At 41.6% G+C, this 20,487-nt stretch overlaps 1 protein-coding gene across 1 annotated transcript in view; it reads right to left on the minus strand.

Annotated features, from left to right (window-relative positions):
- The window catches only part of RRAS2 (RAS related 2), a 45,664-nt gene continuing 25,177 nt past the window's right edge, over window positions 1-20,487 (minus strand). Inside the window, exons 2-6 of the mRNA XM_054390697.1 lie at window positions 13,306-13,393; window positions 11,909-12,011; window positions 9,876-9,984; window positions 1,911-2,029; window positions 1-1,458 (exon numbers count right to left, since the gene is read on the minus strand). Of these exons, the coding sequence (XP_054246672.1) occupies window positions 1,371-1,458; window positions 1,911-2,029; window positions 9,876-9,984; window positions 11,909-12,011; window positions 13,306-13,393 (507 nt within the window). The 3' untranslated portion in view covers window positions 1-1,370. The remainder of the gene's footprint in view (window positions 1,459-1,910; window positions 2,030-9,875; window positions 9,985-11,908; window positions 12,012-13,305; window positions 13,394-20,487) is intronic.

A 20,487-nucleotide genomic window follows, 5' to 3' on the forward strand; every position in this document is an offset into this window, starting at 1 on the left:
TAATGGTTAGATCATCTTTAATTCTAGCACCTGAAGTTATACAAGGGTTTGCTTAATAATCAAGTTTCAAAGAACTGTTGGACATTCAGTAAGGTGACAACTGTGCAATACCACTCAGTATTTCAATATCAGGGACCATACTCTTGAATTGTTTAAACACAATCCACAGAACTCAAACAACCATCCACAGTTTAACTAAACAATCAGTTAAAAGTCTTACAGTTTAATAATTCACATAATGGTCAGTCTTTAGTACGGGATACTGAAATCCATTAAACACAACACTAGATTTTACTCTATGGGTGTGTTGGGCAGGCACATAATTTGCCATTCTTGGGTATCATCAGAAGAGTAAGGAGAAGTTTACCACAGTTTGGCAAATCCCACATTTTGTCAGTTAAAAGTGAACTGTGAGAATTAAATACTCATCTTTACATATACACAAGTTATGCTGTGAAAGCATATTTGCTTACAAACATATAAAAATACTTGTTAACTAGTTTGATAAGAAAATAATGTATAAAAGTATATAGCAAAAACATTTAATCATCTCTGACAATGGAAAGATCAAATTCATTTTTATATCACATGAAACAAAAACAGCTACAATTTTAGTTTTCCTTAATCCCTTACCCAGAAATACAAAGGAAGACAATTTGTTTCCAAACAAATGATGTGAAATTTCTTAATAAGCTGAAATGCCTCAATCCAGAATGAGCTCAGGTATTTGGCCATATCCTAATAGTAGTAGTAATCATCCTGTAGCTGTTCTGGATTCATAAAAATAAATACAGTAGACTGTTTTGGCCACTGAAATAAAACTGCAGCATAAATGAGAGATGAAAACTTTTGCTGACAATGAAATTCAGTGTAGGTTTAAGGCTAGCTGAACACTCAAGTCTAATTTAACTGAGGGCAAAAAAACAAAACAAAAAAGCCAATCCACCCCTTTTTTAAAAAGTATTCTCTGTACTTCAATATAGGTCTTTGTAATAGCTAATGAAATGTCAGAAGTAAAAATAAATTAATTCATGAGATACAACTTATGCATGACTTCAACACCTTGTCCTACACGGGTTTGTTTCATCTCCATCGCGAATAAAACTCCACAAGGTGCAAGCTCTTAAGGGAGAGAAGGAAGGAACTGTGGTATTAAAGAAGCAGCCTTAGTGTTTTGTTTTGAAGTCTGCCCCAGGATGACTGAGTCTTCTTCAAGGACTATTCTGCCAGCTTCTTGGACTAAGGCTATTCTGGTGACCACTTTTAGGACATGCACATATAAGGCTAGACCAATACCAGAAGTGATGTAAAATGATGGAAAGAGGAAAAAAAATTAAATCTGGCAGTTGATAGCTTGGTTCTTGGGATTCTCAGAAAATAACACAATGGCAGCCTTTCTTGTCTTTTTCTTTCCGTGTTGGCTCTGGTGAAGGAGGGCACTCTTGTTCTTGAAATTTCCTGGAAACAAATAATGCAAGTTAAGTTCATAGTATCATTTTCAGCCAAATAAAAATAAACATTATACAGTCACTATTTTTACACTTTTGACATTCAAAAGTACTGGCTAAATGAGTGCTAATTTGGGGGGCAGTTGCCTTTTTTTTTTTTAATTAAAGGAATACCATTTTTTACCAAAGGCCAGTCTCAGATTTAATTTTTCAGGTTTGTTTACTGGGCCATCATTAAACCTGAGAGATTAAAGCAAAGAAATTCTCTCTCAAGTACTTATTACATTCATGTAAACCTCTCTCCTAATAGACAGGAATATTTCATAAATGAGAGCACTAGCCAAAGATTTCAGTTAACAGCAGGCAGAACTTTCTCAGGGCTTTTCCGCTATGTTTCAATGCATTTGCTCTAGCTACCCATTAAGGCAGGGATGTTAATTATCAGGTCTCAAGTTGTCATACCTTATAACTCTAACAAGTTCATGAAAAGCTTGGTCTACATTCAATCTGATTTTTGCTGAGGCTTCCATGTATGTGACTTTAAGTTGCCGTGCTAGCTGCTGACCTTCCTCTTGTGTCACCTGTAACAGACATCGGTCAGTGAGTTCCAGTGCAGGCACACCCCCAGCAGGAGATGCATTTGCATGTTAGGGATCTTTATCCCTCAAACAATAATGATCATTTAGTCACAGAGTAGTTTCCATACTGTCCTCATAATACAACTGGAAAACAAATTCACATAACATCATTTAATGAAAGTCTTCACCTGCATTTGAAAAGTTTCTGTAACAAAGACTGCCCCCCTCCTGCCCTCATGGCAGCTGCCTCCTCTTCAGTTCTGCATAACAAGACCAAGTTTTCCTTCACAGGCAGACAAGAGTCCTTCCTCCTCAAAGCAAGTGCTTCAGTCAACATCTGCTGCATTACTACCAGAACTGTGACTACTATTGCTAAACTCACCTTCTCCCTGTTTCAGCTAAATTTAGAGGCTCAGCTTCTGAAACTTTGTAAGTCATGGTGGGGAAAAAAAAAAAAAAAAAAAATCTATGACATAGCAAGATATTAATACAGCCAGTTTTTAGTGTACTCTAAGCTACAAGAGACCTAAAATTCCGTGAGGCCTTCAGGCTATCCAGAGATATTAAAGAAACCCTGTCTACCTCTTGACTCCTTGGGACAAGAGAAGAAAGGGAGATGAAAAGGAATCAATGAGCACCACCATCATTCAAGTGATGATGCAGAAGGCAGGAAGCTAGTGGAACATTATAGGAAGGAGGAGTAAGTCGGTCACAGGACAAACCAAAGGAGATCACTGCATGTTTTTGGACAAAGCAGAAAGTAGCAAGGTCAGACAACAAAAGGCCCCCTGAGCAGTGCCAGGCATGCAGTGCTTCGACAAGAAGGTCGATCACAGGGCTGAGGAGGAAAGGACAGGTTTCAGAGATAAAAGGAAGTACAACAGATCTTGCCAAGACAATGGCTAGTGGAAGAAATGTCAAAGATTACACTGCTTTCACAGAAAAATGTTAAACCAGAGTGTACAGGACTGATATGATGAGAACAAAAAAATAAGGGTTTATTTTTCATTTAGTTCTGAAAAGGCACCCAGGTATTCACATGGATGAAGAAGCTACACAGAAATAGAAATAGGTGAGAACAGAACAGCACCACTGGTAGCACTCACCACAGTGCAGGATACAGAAGTACCTTTTAGTTTGCAGAATACTTTCCTAACAGCTACACACACGGTTTGAGAGCCTTCCTGCACAGCATCTCAATGACTCCTCTATCCTTAGCACCCCCACCGCTACTACATTCACACATTTAGTGCTAATTAAGGGCTGCTTCCACTAAACTATCACTGAGCACTACAAGTTGCTCCCAGCACCTTGTAGCTGGAGTAACTTGGGATGCACTGGCAGATCTCAAACTCACAGAATTAATTTCAGTGCTATTACTCTCAGCTAAAGCAAAAAAAAATACTCTCAAACCAAACTCACACCTAAATCAACTACTGGAGCTGCATTTTTCACTTGCAGGACACCAACAAGAATGACTGGGATCCCTCAGTCTTCCACTTGTCTGAAAACTGAGTGATACTCAAGATTTTTGCTCCACTAGGTAGAACAAATCCACTTTCACCCTCCTCTCTAGTCCCAGATGTGGAAATATCCTCATCCCAAAGGTTCTGAAGGCTGCACTTGGAGAAACACTTGTAGCAGTTCTCTGGCACATGGATGATGTTGCAGAGTCCCCTTAGTTTGCATCAGAGCTTCCAAAACCTTTTCTGTGTCTCTACCTCAGTCACCAGACAAAAGTGAGTTAAAGTACAGATATGTCAGTTGTTGTAACACTCACCCCCTTTATTTTATATCCACCTTCCACAGTCTAATGTAAACCCAGAAACTCTAAGAAAAATAACTAATTGGGAAGGAATGTACAACCCTGAGGAGAAACTGAACCCAGCCAGTGGGTTCACATACCTGATTACTACAGTCCTCACTGTTGTATCTAGAGCACCTCAGAGGTACAAGTCAAACTAATACCACAATAAAGTCATGCAACACTTCCGTAATATTCTGCATTTAAACTATTAGATGCAATATTGAAGCCAGTTACTACATCAACTGTAATTGCTTAATTCCAAATTAATCTGTCAATCTTACAAGCATTTTGTCAAGTAGCTAGTGGTCAATTTTAGTGACCCCAGACAAAAAAAAAAAAACAACAAAAAAAACAAACAAAAAAAAACCCCTCAATTAAAAAAATTAAAAATTGTGTTTGGGCACACTACAGAAGCACCTGCAGTGCCCAATCTGTAAATTAGAGCCCAGAATATATTAGTTTAATTATTGAAGGTGAAGGAAATGTAGTAAATCGGAACACAGAAATATTTGAAAACAAAAATATGAATTTATATCCTATCCTTCCTTCTCGAGTACTACAAACCTTTGTTATGACAGGCTTTTCACTAAGTGTCATGAGACAGCTCGTTAGAAATTACCAGCATTAGAAATTACCAAAACTAAACCCTTTTCCTTGCAAGACCACTGCATTTTGACAGAAATAAAGAGAAGCACAGATATTTCTGGAAGTAACTGTGTGTGTACACATGCATGTGGTGGTTCTGCAGGAAAAAGCTCTTGGGTTTGGTAAGCTTAAGCCTGACTACAAATGGGAACTGTTTAGGACACTTGTCCTTTGTTAGAGGGTATTCTATGATCTTACTGTTTGTTTTGTCTATCATTCATTCACACTGTTTAGACATTTGGTAAAAGTTCCTCAAATTAAACACCATTGTAGGAGAAGTGAGCAAGTCAAACATGGAAAAGCTTATTCCCCAGCTCCCCAGGCTAATAGTCTTATAGTGAAAGTTTCTGTTTGAGTATCTGTGCAAGAATTCTGTGAACATCTCTCACACTTCCCTCTTCCCTCACATCCCTCTTCCCCACACATCCTTCTCAGCCCTCCCTCTTCACTGTTGTATCTGAGAACTGTCAGAAATTTATTAATTTCTCAAGTTTCTATGCTTTCCCCTACCTAGAGCAACTCTACAAGGCTGCCTAACCCAGCACTGTATTGGTATTATTGCCTGGACACTTACACGAGACTAAGGGTCACGTTGTACTCGTGTCAGCAGTTTAACAGTGAAATGTTTCAAGTTTGAGAGAAATTCCACCTCCTTCTGGTCACCCCATAGAGCTCCCTGCACAGAAGCACTGCCCCTTACTGCTGAAATCCCCATTACTCCCAAAGAGTGCATCTCTCAGCCTGATTTTCTGTCTCACGAAGTGCTGCCTGTTTGTGCTTACAGCAGGCTACCACAGGCTTTCCTGTAGGGCTACTTCATTATCCACTAACTCTATTCTGCCTGCTTCTCATAAAACATCACTATGGTACACAAAAACTGTGGTTCTGAAGCACTGACACACAAACAGCCTGACTCACTGTGTTCAAAAGCTGCACCAGATGCCTGATTGCTAGCCACTTCTAGAGCTCAGAATCAGGCAAGCCATGGGAAGACCTGAAGGAAAAATCCACCTGCCAGAGCAGAGGCATCACTGTACTTGCCCATTAATTCTACCACCTCAAGAAGTTATTGCCATACTTTCATAGAAGTTTACAACAGCTAAGAGAAAGGGCAAAATAAAACATTAAATAATTTGGGTAGGCCACCTCCCAGGTCCCTGTACCCATCCACACCCTGGAACAAGCCACCTCAGGCCAAGCTATTAGTGAAGCAGTGAGTCTGGAAGTGTAACTGCTCTTTTGGTAGCTGATCAAGGGGAAAGCATGAGGTTGTATGCCTAGGATCATCAGCTTTGCTCATCAACTCCCTATACATAACCTGAAGTCACATGGGCCTCTCTTTAAAACCTTGCCTTCAAGGTATCTAGCAGCACAGATGATCTTAGCACTAGGTCATTGTATTACTTCAGTCATAATGCAAAAGCAAAAACAAGCACTTCATGAAACCCAAGCACTTTCCGGTTGCAACTTTGATTTTCCTTGAAACCCTGCCATCTGGGGAATGATCAGACTTGACCCAGTTTAAGCTAGTAGTTATCTCCATAAAGTGTTACACAGCCTGCTTTGATAAGTCTGTTCCTCCATCAGTAGTGGTTATTACTAAAACATCTGGTGCTCGATTGAACTGTCTTACTGTAGAAACACCCCATGGTGTTGGAGTTGTAGGGAATTGACCCAGTTAAGAGAAAAACTGCTGCAGAACATCTGCCCAAGGGAAAGAACAATGAGAGGTGGTGCTTCAGTTCTGACTTCACAATCTGTGGTTGACTGGGGAATCCAGAAATGTTGGTAACCTCATTTAATATCATCCAAGGATATTCTAATAATTCATGATTGTCCTCTAGTAACTCATTTTCCTTTATCAACCTAACCTGTGGATACTGAGGACTTTGCCTCCCATACCACAAAGGAGACAAAATTACAAGTCTGCTCAACTCCATTTATCTTTGCAGTTATTACCATAGCAAACCACCATTTCAAACTTCCTCTTTGCCTCTCTTCTTCCAAAGACACCTGTGAGTCCACCTACAGTCTATTACAGCCACCACTGTTTTAGACTACACCACTGGTACGCTCCAATGCTTCACTAAGATCATGCTGTGTCCTTCTCCACATAACAGCTCATGCATATCACCAAAAACAACCTGCCACCACACAAAGATTAGCAGTTGTGCATCATCTGCTGCCAAATTTATGGTATCACAATGAGAGTGTGCTGTAGTGTGCTCAGCTAGAACACAGTTACTTGCATAAAGGTGTGGTCAGACCTTTGAGATACCCAAAAGGTTTGTAAATGTTTAACTCTTTTGGGCTCCAGGAAGATTTCTGTGCTAACTCTATTAAGTATCACTTGCTGATCCAAACAGAGTAAATTAGTTACTTTTAGTTTTACACTCTCAGAAGTAGCAAAGGTATTCTCCATTATGGCAGTGCTTTGCCTTCTGTCTTTCAGAAAGAGATGGCAGATACCTATCACAAGTAGTTTTGCTCTAAAGACTCACACCCAGCTTCATGACTTCCTAAAAATGCTACTTAAATTCTGAAGCTGAATTTGTGATTAAACAGGTTAAGGAGCAAGACAACTTCGTGTGGAGCTGCCAGATAGTAAAAGGACTGCAGAGTGACTCTGTAGCCTGGCTGACTACATTCTTCATATAACCAAAGTGAGGCCTGATACACCAGCATTTTCAAAGCCTGGCGATACCTCACACTTTCCACTCTCCCCAGCACTTCTCACCAAAATGAGGGAGTTCTCTGACTTTGCCCCCACTCCTCCCCATTGCAGCTGCCTATGCAGCAAACCTGCAGCCAGAGCAGGATGACCTTTGCTTGTCAGGCTGAAGTTTTCCATACTTGAGACACAGGGTGGCAGGACTAGTTTTCAGCCAGACTGACAAGCTGATCCAGCCCCCTGACTGGGTATCTGCATTGAGAGTTCTCATGATGGAGCAGAAACAAACTCACCGATGAAGCAGAGACTTTGCCTGCAGTTTAACATCCATCTGATAACATCTGACTGCTTGCTGCTGCCAAAAGGCGAGGTCTCACTTTCTGCCCCCCACCCCAACTCCTCCCTGCTCTGCTTCAAGCCACAGTCCCACCCCTTCCCATGCTTTCAGCGCTGGCACTCAAAATCCTTCTGCAAGCTGATTTAACTCACAGAGGTCCCAGAAAGCCATTCTAGCTCATCTGGTTTTTTTCCCTGTCTAGAGAGATGATTCAACTCACCAAGTGCTTCAAATGAGAGCTAGGGCCAGCAAAGGAAAGAGCAGGAAGGTGAAGTCAAGAGGGAGGGGAGCCTCTCCCTTCTGGGGAATCAAATATGTCAGCTCAGCATCCCCAAACCATTCCTTCAGACTGACTTAAGGCCAACTGAAACACACCACGTGCGGGGGAAGGAGTAGGGAAGAGTTAAGAACACAAAGTAACTGTTTCAGCAAACCTAGAAATGCCTTTTCAACTACAGCTGCCTAAATCCCATCTTAGAAAGGAAGTCAATGATCCAGCAGTTTGCATGCAAATTGAGTGAATGACAGCACCTAGAGTTATGTTCATCATCATCCAAGCAATTAAGGCAATTAAAATAGCCATAAAAAGCAAAAGGAGCTTTGGGGGGGATACACTTTTTTCATGTTCAGATGTAAGCAGCAAAACTGCAAAGTTAAGCAATATGAAAACAGCTGCCTTGAGCCTGTATCAGTCCATCACCAGCTGAAAAAGCAGCCAGGAGTCATTGGTACAAAGGCACTAGGAGAAGAACAGGTGACAGCACCTCCTTCTTCCTTTAAAGGAGAAACAGCTGCAGTGTAATAACATTAGGAGGGTGGAGGAGAGAGAAAGTTGCTGTTTCTAGAAAAGTATCTACAAGATTATCAATTACATTGGCAGGGATCCTCTGAGAACTGAGGCTAATGGTGATGATGTTATTTCCCTCCCAAAGCAGCTGGATCTTTGTCCTTCAGCAATTAGTTCACAGAATGGCTTAGTTTCACCTACACGGTTTATATACCAGCATTTGTGCATAAGATAGAAGATGTTATGTTCCAAGATCTGCAAGGTTCAGTCTGGGAATTTTGATGGGGGCATGATGGTGACTGAGAAGGGAAAGAGCTTCACTTCTGTCTCAGGGCCAGGCTGATGGTTCTGGTCATGTGTATACACAGTGAAGTTACTTCTGATGAGTTGATAAACTCCTTCTATGAAAACTTTTCAACACAGTATGCTTCAGCACAGGTTTTAATTTTGTCATGATCTTTCTACACAGGTTCTAGGGTTAAGAGGCTGTGACAATCAAGGCAGTATACTCAGCAGGAACTTTATTACACTCAAGATTGTATGTAGCATTCACAAACCTCACTGAACAACAACATACTAATCCACTAAAATCTTTAATGTCATTTTAAGCCTAATTTTTCATTGTTCAAGCCACTTTTTTTTTTGGACAGAGAGAAAGATTTTATTAAGCAAAGAACAAAGCCCATGTAAGCACTTGTGGACAGAAACTAAGTCATGTCCTGATACACAAATCATAGCATCACTTACTGTTTAAATCTGTGTTTTCCTTGTCAAACTCTTAAAATAATTACAGCAGAAAAATATACCAATTACATGTTTGCTAGCAAGCTCTAAGAAACATCTTATTGTCTCCAGAGAAAACACTCAACTTCTGACATAAGGTTCTGAAGAACACAAGCTTGATGCCTGTTTCTTTTCTGCTGCTGTAAGATTATTTTCATTTCAGCACAAATCAGACTGATTCATGAAGTATCAAGAGTAAAACAGGAAAAGAAATCGAAATCTCCTTCTTTAAGTCATTCCAAACTAAACTGATAAAGTTTTTTTACAACTAGAGGTGAGGTTGAACTCTAGTTTCAGAACTCACAGTACATGAATACACCACTAATTGTGTTGCTGTACTCCCAACTTGTAATTCTCTAAGTCAGTTATACAGAAGATGAGTGGCCAAACAGAAAACAGTGAATGGCTACTCATTTGTACATAACTGCAGTGAAGGGTGAAAGCAACAGCACTGAAGCCTCAGGACCATTAGAGCTCGTGCTGGAATGCACTCTGCTTGGCACAGCACACTATGGTGAGTAACAGAACGGAGGAATTAGACACGTTCATGCCTGAGTAATCAAGTCATGACAGAAAGCTCTCAACTCTGTACATGAATAGATTTGGTCTCAACATAACTCCACTGAGTCAGGCAGAAGATGTGCTGTATGTGGAATACCATCATGCTTCTAAGATTCTTCATGTACAAAACTGAGTGTAGTTGTGATTCTTGGACTGGATTTAGTATCATAGGATTTTTTTTTTCCTCATTTGTTCCCACTATTTTAGGGAGAAAAACTGAAGAAGAAAGTCAGCAGTAACTAACAGCAAATTAATTACCTGTCTTTGGTGGTCCAGATCTGCTTTATTGCCAACTAGAATCATAGGAAACTCATCACGATCTTTCACTCTAAGAATCTGTCGCTGAAACTTATAGATTTCTTCAAAGCTGTAATGGAATAAAAGGAGAGCATCAGTGCATTAATTCACAGATTCTTGGGTTCTGCAGAAGTTCAGAAATGATGAGTCACCTATGTGAACTTGCCTACTCATGCCACAAACGCACAAACAGCTGCCAGCACTCCACCAGAGCCCACTGTCACTGCATGACCACTCAGAGAACCACTCAACACTCAAACTAAAAAAAATTCTCAAGCTAGCAGTGCACTACGCACAGGACTTAGATGGGATGCAGGGTGAGCAAAACACTGTCTCAACCTAGAAGGACCTGGGTGTCAATGTGCTACAGAGAATCAAGCAACCACAGTCCATTCTGTAAGTACTGACAACTCTGACTAGAATATTCAAACTACAGTCTAGAGACCCTGTGTTCAGAATTCCATCTAGCAATCTCCTCAGCTACTTCTAGGAATTTGAGGGGGAAGCTATCAAAGCTGGAATATTTTACTCCTTGAAGAACAGGAGTGATCAGAAAGCTTTCCAGTTATTAGCTAAGTTACACCAGCTCCTGATGCTGTTCAAGCAGTAAGGAATATTCCAGCAGAGCTTAAGGGAAGGTGAGCAAAGCAGAAAGCTTCTTCAAGGACAACATATTAAACAAGTTAATTCTGCCCTAAAGGAGTTTTGGATAAAATGAATAACTGTTTTCAAATAAACACTGTTTAAGCTGCATCACTACATAAGGAGTTTCAGCACAGATGCTTGCAGATAAATCACACGTCCTTTGGAGCACAGACTTCCCAAGCGCTATATTTACATTCCAGACATATAGCCTGAAGCCATTTACACTTAGATTTGCAACTTAAAATCATTGGTGAGAAAGTTGCCTTAAAAAAAAATAAATGCCATAGTCAGACTATGCCAATCCAGGCAATGCCAATCCACCTCGTCCCTACAAAGCAATCATAAGAAGAAAGGTGAAGGGTATCCCTGCCCACGGCAGGTGGGTTGGAATTAAATGATCTCGAGGTCCCTTCCAGCCCAGACCATTCTATGATTTGATGAATTCAAAGCAGGGTATGCCATTAAGCAGAGCTGGACCTCCATTAAGGTATATTGTTTTATTACTGTCCTCAGAAGTGTGTAGCAGCTGAAGGAAGAGTTGAAAGTTAGCAAGTCATCTAGATTTCTTCCTGCTTCAGAGTTACTTGCAACCACACAAGTGGGACAGACACCTTTAGCAGATAATTCATTGACAGGCAGGGTAAGTCTTGAATCAAATGGGTATCAGAAGAAATATGAAAACTCTGCTCTGAAGGACTTCAGAGAGGAAAATGATATGCATCTTAAATGTGTCAAGGCCTGCTTAAAGTCAAGGCAGCCCCTTAACCAGAAGAGCAAACAAAAACTTCATATTTTTTTAAACAAAACAGGGAGTTCACATGATGAATTGAAGACAAAAAATAGTAATACAAAAACCTACAGTTCTCTAGCAAAAATATTTATGTCAAAACACAAGCAAAGTCTCAAATCCATAGACCCTGATCTCTGAGAGAAGTGCAAGAGTCTCTTCTGGACAGTACATCAAGATAAATTCATACATTTAAGAGCTTTAAGTGTAAGATACAGATCCAAGAGAAACTTAAATATTTCACAGAGCAAGAGTTATTACCATTCTCATTAGGGAAAGAGCTGTGAAATCAGAGGTAACTTATTAGAGGACAGACTGAATTTGTAAAGGGGGGCAGGAGTCAAATCTTTGAATAATTTATTCTTTTTTTTTTTTTGGTCATTTTATTGCTCTTCTGCTGCAACTTGAAACAAGTGGAAGGACAGATCCCTGAGCGCTTCTCTTTAGTAATAAAAGACCAGATAAGCTCAATGGAGAGTTTGAGATTATTTCAATAAAGGACAAGCATCAATTTAAGATTAATTACAACTTACTTGTTTTAATCACTTGACATCAGGCTTACCTTCCTCTATCAGTGACTGAGAAAACAAGCAGAAAACCCTCCCCTGTCCTCATGTACTGCTCACGCATGGCTCCAAATTCTTCTTGTCCTGCTGTATCCAGAACTGAACACAAGCAAAATATTGATTACTACAGTTTATACTCTTATAGTCTGAGAAAGAAAATCCTTCATAACAGGATATTGTGAGAGCTTCTACTATAGATCATAGTTAAGCAGAAATCATTGCTAGGAGATACTATTGGACTTTTGCTAAGATTCCCAACAAGTTCTTGAACTGACCAAGCAATTCAAGACCTACCAAACAATCTGAACAACAAAGTTCGATGGACTTTTGTTAATTCAAACCCAACTGAAGCAGCTGGAAAACACTTAAAAGAGGCCTGGGGATGAGAGGGTTGCTGGTTTGTCCTTCAAAAAGCCACTGACAAGGGAGAACTGGAACTTTTAAAGCAAAGCATTTATATTGCACATGGGAGAGGCAGTACACAACAGCCAAGTGATGTGTTTTTCATTGCACCATGTCACCTAGGTAACTGTCAGGAGTTATATAAAATCTCCCAGCTTCATAGGCACTAAGGCTTCAGGAGTAATTCTTTTCCAAAAACGTCCAATTTAAAGAGAGACACACTAATATAAGGAGTAAGCACTTCAAATCCTGGCTATCATTTTACGCATGGGTGCTGGTGGATGAGCTCAACATGAGCCACGAGTGTGCACCTGCAGCCCAGAAAGCCAATCACATCCTGGGCTGCATCAAGAGAAGCATAGGCAGCAGGACAAAGGAAGTGATTTTCGTCCTCTACTCCTCTCTGGTGAGACCCCATGTGGAGCACTGCATCCAGTTCGGGAGCCCCTATTACAAGAAGGATCTGGATGTGCTAGAACATGTCCAGAGAAGGGCCATGAGGATGATCAGAGGGCTGGAGCACCTCTCCTATGAGAGAGACAGAGTTGGGGCTGCTCAGTCTGGAGAAGAGAAGGCTCTCAGGAAACCTTATTGTGGCCTTCCAATATCTTATGGGGACCTACAGGAAATCTGGTGAGGGACTTTTTAGGGTGTCAGGTAATGATAGGACTGGGGGAATGGAACAAAAATAGAAATGGGTAGATTCAGATTGGATGTTAGGAAGAAGTTCTTCACCATGAGGGTAGTGAGACACTGGAAAAGGTTGCCCAGGGAGGTGGTGGAAACCTCATCCCTGGAGGTTTTTAAGGCCAGGCTGGATGTGGCTCTGAGCAACCTGATGTAGTGTGAGGCGTCCCTACCCATGGCAGGGGGGTTGGAAGTGGATGATCCTTGAGGTCCCTTCCAACCCTAAGGATTATTCTATGTTCTATGAAGAGGGGGCAGGGCCAGCTCCAGGCTGCTGGCACCAGTCTCTAGCCAGGCTACTTACTGTCCAAGCGCGCCGCTCGTTCGTCTATCACACACTGCTTGGTGTAGGAGTCTTCGATCGTTGGGTCATAATCCGTAACAAAGTAGGACTGCAGGAAACAAAGACAAGGCTGTGTGTAAGACAAGCACATGCAGGATACTCACTGAGTAAGATTCTAAAACTGAACACTTGACAGCTTAGGGAAGATGAGCAGGTTTTACCTGCGTACTTGCCACTTCACCTGCAAAGACAGTGGATAACTGTTTAGCTACTCTAGTAAATGCTCATAAATTGCAGAACTTGCCAGCAGAGCCACTGAATTTCCTGGTTCCTACAGAATTTCTACCATTTTCTGGTAACTCCTAGGATGTTCCAGCAGGAAAACCTAGAAACTTTTCACTTCCAGCAGCTTTTAACATCTCTAGCAATTGCTACATTTCTCTGAACCTCTGATGGATTTTAGAAGTTTCTTGGAATTCTTAAAAGTTTCCAAGACTTCCTCTCCCGCTCTCAGAGCCAGTAATTTCTAGGAAGTGTCAGGAATTTCCCAGCTGCTTCTAGAATTCTCTTAACAGTTTTGTAACAATTTCTAGCAACAGCTCAATGCAGCACTAGCCATGCTTATTTTGTAAGCTGAATAAAGTTCAGCAGATCATCCTTGTTCCCAAGATTTCTCTCCTGGTTTTAATAACTTTAAGCATACACAGAAAAAGAGCCCTCCTGAAAGTACAGTAAGCCATGAAATGGCTGTGCTGCCCACTGCCTAAGCACAAGTGCTTCACCAGACACTGCCAGTCTGGTACTTCTCATCCAAAGTGCAGAGCAAAGCACATTCTGGTACATCTTTCTACAGACTGAGTGATCTGGTATTGAATACTGAGGTAACAACACTATCCAAAGATGACAAGGCTAGATTTCAAAGGATGGATTTTTAGCCTGCATGCAGTCACAGCAAACTTACTTTCACCCCAAACTAAAGCACACTGGCAGAACAAATCTGAGCTCTGATCAAATTCCTCCTTTCCTGTGCTCAGTGCAACAGGCACTGGGGATATGTCTACCCTGGCTGTTCAGAAATCAGGTACATCAGGGATGTGTGTACCCAGGTGAATGCCAGTCACTGAAGGAGTACCATCTGTGTGTAAGAGTCAGTCCTGCAAGCTAGCAAGGAAATAGGAATGTTTTTAAATTACATTTTGGCTCCTAGGAAGGAAAAAAACAACCAAAAAAAAAAAACAACCAAAAAAAAAAAAAGCCAACAAAACCAAAACACTTTTTTTTTTTTTTTAAAGAAGGTATCACCAAAAGTACAGCGCATCTCCTTACTGGTGTTATAATCACTAGTTCTTACTGAAGCATCTCTGCCAACACAAAAATTCAAAAGATACCAACAAGACACCACTCTGTTCCTCTAAACTCACTGAAGTCAAGTTAACAGATGTCATGGCAGCAAAAGCAAACTGAAAAAAAAGGAGGAATAAAAAGAACTGAGATTACAGCACTAGCCCACTAATCTCCAGACACATCACTGTCAGTGCAGAATATTTAACCCTGTTCTTGCAGACACAGTTTTGTCAATGAGGTTATCACAGAACCATAGAATGCTTTAGGTTAGAAGGGGTCTTTAAAGGTCATCTAGTCACTGCATTTGTTCTTGTCCAGTTTCAATGAGAGCTGCCTGCTGGCAGTACTTTGTCCTGACTGCTCTCAGCTAACTCCTACAATTTGGACATGGCCACACCAAGTTTCTGCTTTAACAGCATGGGCATGGGTTCCCCTGGAGAGCTCATCAACTGACCAGCAGTCACCTTACTGGAAGAAACACCACCAGTTGTAACACACTTTACCAGCTGAGTAGACTATATATAACCTATGCTCACACACTACAACCTGCTCATCGTGTGGATAGCTACAGGAGGAGCAGGTACAGGTTGCTGTTGATCTACTCATTTAGATCTGGCACCATACTGAAAAACTGCTGACCCCTAAAGCAGAGCCCCTGAACAGCTCTGCCCAGCTTTTTTGCATTTTAAGCAGACATCAGTAACTCATCCTCCCAGGATACACCTACGCAGTAGTCGCAGTCACTCTGCACCGACAGCACCACTGTGTAACCAGCCAGCTACCTTCAGGCAGCAATGCCATTAAAACAACCACGCTCCCCTGAGGAGGATCAAATCCCAGCAACCTGCCCCACCAGAGATAGCTGTGACAGGTGAGATGCTGTAATTCACTCATTTCTCATAGTGTTTCACGTAAGTGAAGTTGCTCATTTCTGGAAGAGAAATGGTTTCTCCCTTGTTTAGAACCCTCACCCATGCTAAGCAGTCTCTTCTCTCCAAACCCTCCCAGAACAAAAACCCCAAACATCAACCCCCTCCAAAAAAAACTCAAACAGACCAGCAGGCACAGGATATTAAATGGAACAAATTTGAAGAGTGCCTATTTGCAAACAGCAGATCAAGGCCACAGAAGATATTGTTCTGACTACAATCTCTTTACCTTGCTTCCTCTGAAGATTTAAAGAGGAAAAAAATATGGCCTTTGAAACTGCTTTTGCCTTTCTTTTTGCCTGCATCTGTGACTCAAGGAGTGCTATCCCGGAGCTTAAGAACAAACCTTTTAGGAATTAATTTATTCATAAAATATAAATTAGGTCTCAGGTCTTCTGTGGCCTTTAACAGTCTTTGAGAGATGGAAGAGACATTCACTTATGTGAACATACAAACATGTATTTAAAATGACTTGAAGAATCTGACTTTAGAAGGAAGGATTCACAAGGAAGGGAATTTAAGTCCTATGTTTCATAAGGAAAAAGTGGTATTAAAAATAATTTTTAAAAGGATGTCTAAAACAGTGTTGCTATCAGTGTATCTAGAATTTGGGGTGCTGCCCAGACTCCTACTCCCTGTGTCTATCCAGCTTCAACTTCCATTTCTCTGAAATTCAAACACACTGTCTTGATTCCTTAGACCTCTACACTGGTAAAATACACCAAGCTTTAAATAAAAGGGAGAATTTGGAATCAATTCATGATCAGATCACCTAAAGCAGCAAGTTTATAACCAAGGACAGTGGATTTTACTCAGAAAGGTCAGAAAACCATAACAATCTCAGAGGGATGCTTTATGTTTTCCCTATTATCTGTCCAAGGGCCAAGAACTGCAGCATGTTCTGTAGTCTCCAAGGCATTTCTGTGATTCCCTCCACCCTTTTTGGTTTGTTGTTGTTGGTTGTTTTTTTTCAAAAAGGAAATTACACACAGAGAGAGAATGCTAGACTAGGTACAGAGACATGGAACAGTTCCTCCCTCAAAAAGGGAACAATATCTAAGGCACCCTGATCCAAAGTCAGCCACATCTCCAATTCAGAACAAGGAGTAAATGCCAGAGCTCCCCCATTTAACAGGCCTCTCCAGAGCAACTTGTCACCTCCCATGAAGATGTGTTGCCAAATCTGCTGTCACAGCCTCTGCAGGAGAGGTTTGCAAGGCAGTTCGCATTGTGGTTTACCTCCAAGCACTGGACAAAACTAAGGTCCCTGAAATAGCTGCTGGTTTTGAAGAAGTCTTCCCAAACTGCACTAGGACTATTTGCAACAGGCAGCATGTCAACCACAGCTTGCAGGCCTTATTCACTTAGGAGTTGTTTAGAAAAATTATGAGGCAGACACAGTGTTTCTCCAGCTGAGCAGAAATGGACCTTACTGCTGCCATGCACGCTGTTTAAAGAACTAAAGGATGGCAGAGCACAACCCAGAACACACCACAAAGCTGTACCCTGACTTTTAAATGCTGTCCTGCAACAGTGGGAAGGTGTCTGCACACCCAGCAAGCCCAAGACCAAACACTAGCTTAAGAGCTTTGTAGAGGTCAAGGAGTTTGTGGCAGAACTGCTCAAAGACTAAGAAGAATGCAATTCCAGCAGATGCAGACCACTGCCAACCTACTGGGTTTAAACTGACACCAAGTCCAGACAAACTACAGGAACAGACACACACCAGGGTGTCTGAACACTGCAGGCTGCCCTTAGGAAAGCTGTCTGTGCAAGCCCGAACGCCTCAAAGCAGCTGACCTGCTCAGCTACAAAATCCACCAAAAGCTGCAGTGGGTGCCTGAGATGCCAGCTGGTACAAAACACACTGGGCCACTCTTGAGGGTGACCTGTTACAGACCAGGCTGCTGGATCTGCCCCTCCAGAAGCAGCTGAGTCTATGACGAATCAGAGGAGCTAAGCCTCATTCAGCTGGCTCCATCACAGTTGGCCATTGCCTGCAGGAAATAATTAGAAGAAACTACATTTCCTCTATGAAGATAGTAATTGAACATACTCTTCTGTTACACCACTCCTTTAATCACTAGTGAAATCAAGAATCTTTCCACCCACCTCCTAGAAGGGAAACAAGAAGCTGAGCCCAGCAGTCTCATCAACCATTCAATTTACCCAAAATATTATGCAATAAGTTTTCTAGGTTTCCTCTTTCTAAGGCTGCTGAGGCAATCAAGCCCAGAGATGGGAAAGCCTGCCAAGGCCACAAGCTCTTTTAAAGAGGCAAAAGAAACAGCCACCAAATCAAACACAACAACAAAAATTAATCATTCTTACACCACCTGCAGCTGGGCAATTCACCACCAAAATCCCTTCCCATACATACATCTGTCATCCTAAAATGTACTTCAAACACATTCCTCACTGGAGTTTCTACTTGCAGTGCTCAGGAGCGATGACACCACTACACTGAGTGCTGCTCCTAGCTGTCCTCCTCCATTTAAGGCAATTGCAATCCCTAAATCATTGTTCCAATCACTTGAGTCTTTTGGCAAGGAGAACATGTGAAAACCTGCCTTCAGTTCATCATCTCCCATCACTGTTATGCTGCCTGTAACATACATAAGGGAATTCCTCCATTAGCTGGACTCATTTACAAGCCCAGGAGTCCCACTCCATAAATTAATAAAAACAACTAAGTAAAGACATCTTACATGCAAAGATGGAGAACTCCAGGGCAGTTTCACAGCTCTTAGGCAGCTTTTATTGGTTACTCTTTGTAAGGTCACCAACAGTTCACAAGCTGAAAAACACCACTGGATTACTTTCTTTTGCACCAACAGGTCAGTTTTAAGACAAGAGAAGTCAGACTACCAACAGGGAGCTGCTATGACCTGCAGCCCAGAGGCTGGTTGCATAATGTGCTTACTTTCCTTTCCACAACACCTGAAGGACATGCAATGAAAAGCAGCCCAGCACAGAAAAAGCACACCACTATGAGTAATTTAAGGGAGTAGTACATGCCAAAATATATATTGATCCCTGCTGTGTCTATAATCTCCATTTGTATTTACTAAATATACACTTGATGTTTCAAAGAGCCACTAGTTGCTTATTTAAATTTTTTCCACGTTTACATTTTTGGTTGCAACCCAGTGAAGGCAATGAAATAAAAGGGTTTCCATCCTCCAGCTTAAGTTACAGACCAGCTCAGGATTTAAATAGAATCTACAATTTCAGCATTGCAAATAGCCCAAAAACCCTTCCTAGCTATAATTAAGTTAGAACTTAAGCCAAACACACCAAAGCTTCAGCTTCAGACTCAAGTACATTCCCAGATACCTGAAATACACGATCTCAAGACTATTTCTAACACTATCATCTCTTCCCTGGGTCTTTTCCTTCTTTCCTCTGCACTTCAAGAACATCTGTCTGTTCCTGTCCCACTCAGACATGAAATCCACTTCCTGACCTAGAGTGGTATGTCTTCACCATACCCATAGAACAAGTAACAGTACCATCTACAGTCTTACCATATGCCACATTGATCAGATCACAAACAAATTAACCCAGAAAAAGACAGAAGCCTGACCAAATTCTCTGCTAAATAGCTTGCTTTCTTGAAGTATTTCTGGCATTTGTTCTTCATAAAGTCAATCAGTGCCATAGTTAAAGACCAGAATTCTAGTGCCCTGGCCACTTAGTAGGACCGTAAGTGGACAGCTTTCTGTTTGAGATACACTGTAAATGCTTTCTCAGACCATGAATTAAGAACTAAATGACTGTCAGTCTGTAACCTTCACTGCTTTGCCACTCATGAAAACCTTACAGCCCCTGCCTTCAGCTCTCCTACCTAAGAAGAGTGACTTGGCAGCCAAGACTATACTAACATGACAGAGCATGACACTGTGCCTCTCCCAGGCTGAAGAGGAGGTTACTCAAGGAGTTTTAATCACCTTTTCCAGCTCTGTCCCTAGAGGGGCACAAACAGGTTCAATGTCACCACAGACATGTTCCTAGAGGATGGGTGTCTGTAACCTGCCTCTTCACTCAAGCACTGCACTGGCACCAATCCAGAACTAACCCACCTCATAGAACTGGTAATCAAGCAGAGCAGTCACTAGTATCTCCACATCTGTAGAGATTAACTGAAGAACCTTCTTTCACACCACACAGGAGGCTTCTCAAGTAATTTCTTTAGAAATATTTGAGTTGGCTGATGAGGGAACAAGGAAAACATGCAGGGAAAAAAACTTGAACTGACTTCTGGAAGCAAACTTAAACCCAGACTGCATTCCAGAATAAAGAAACAGACACAGTAAAATACACAAATTTAGTATTTTGCAGAGCCTCATGCACTTGGGCCACAGAAAAAAAACAACCACCACCAACAAAACAAAAACACACAAAAAGAACCCCAAAACAAAACAAAAAACCCCACAGCAGTGATTAGATAGCCTTTGACAAGCTTGTTAAATACTTAACATACAGAGAGACACTGGGGTGGTGGACTGTGTCCAGAAAAGGAGGGGTCTGCAGAACATCTCTTATGAGGAGAGGCTGAGGGAGCTGGGATTGTTCACAGAATCACACAACTGACAGGGTTGGAAGGGTCCTCAAGGATCACCTAGTTCCAACCCCTCTGCCATGGGCAGGGACACTTTCCACTCCATCAGTTTGCCAAGAGCCACATCCAGATAGTCTTGCAAAGAGAAGCCTGAGAGGAGACCTCCTTACTCTCCACAACTACCTGAAAGGAGGTTGGAGTGAGGTGGGTGTTGATCTCTTCTCTCAAGTAACTAACAACACGACAAGAGGAAATGGCCTCAAGTTGCACAAAGAGAGGTTTAGAGTGGATATTAGGAAAAAAACTATTTACTGAAAGGGTGGTCAGGCATCAGAACAGACTGCCCAGGGAGGTAATGGAGTCATCAGC

Source organism: Indicator indicator, chromosome 21, assembly GCF_027791375.1.
Source record: "Indicator indicator isolate 239-I01 chromosome 21, UM_Iind_1.1, whole genome shotgun sequence".
NCBI lineage: Eukaryota > Metazoa > Chordata > Aves > Piciformes > Indicatoridae > Indicator > Indicator indicator.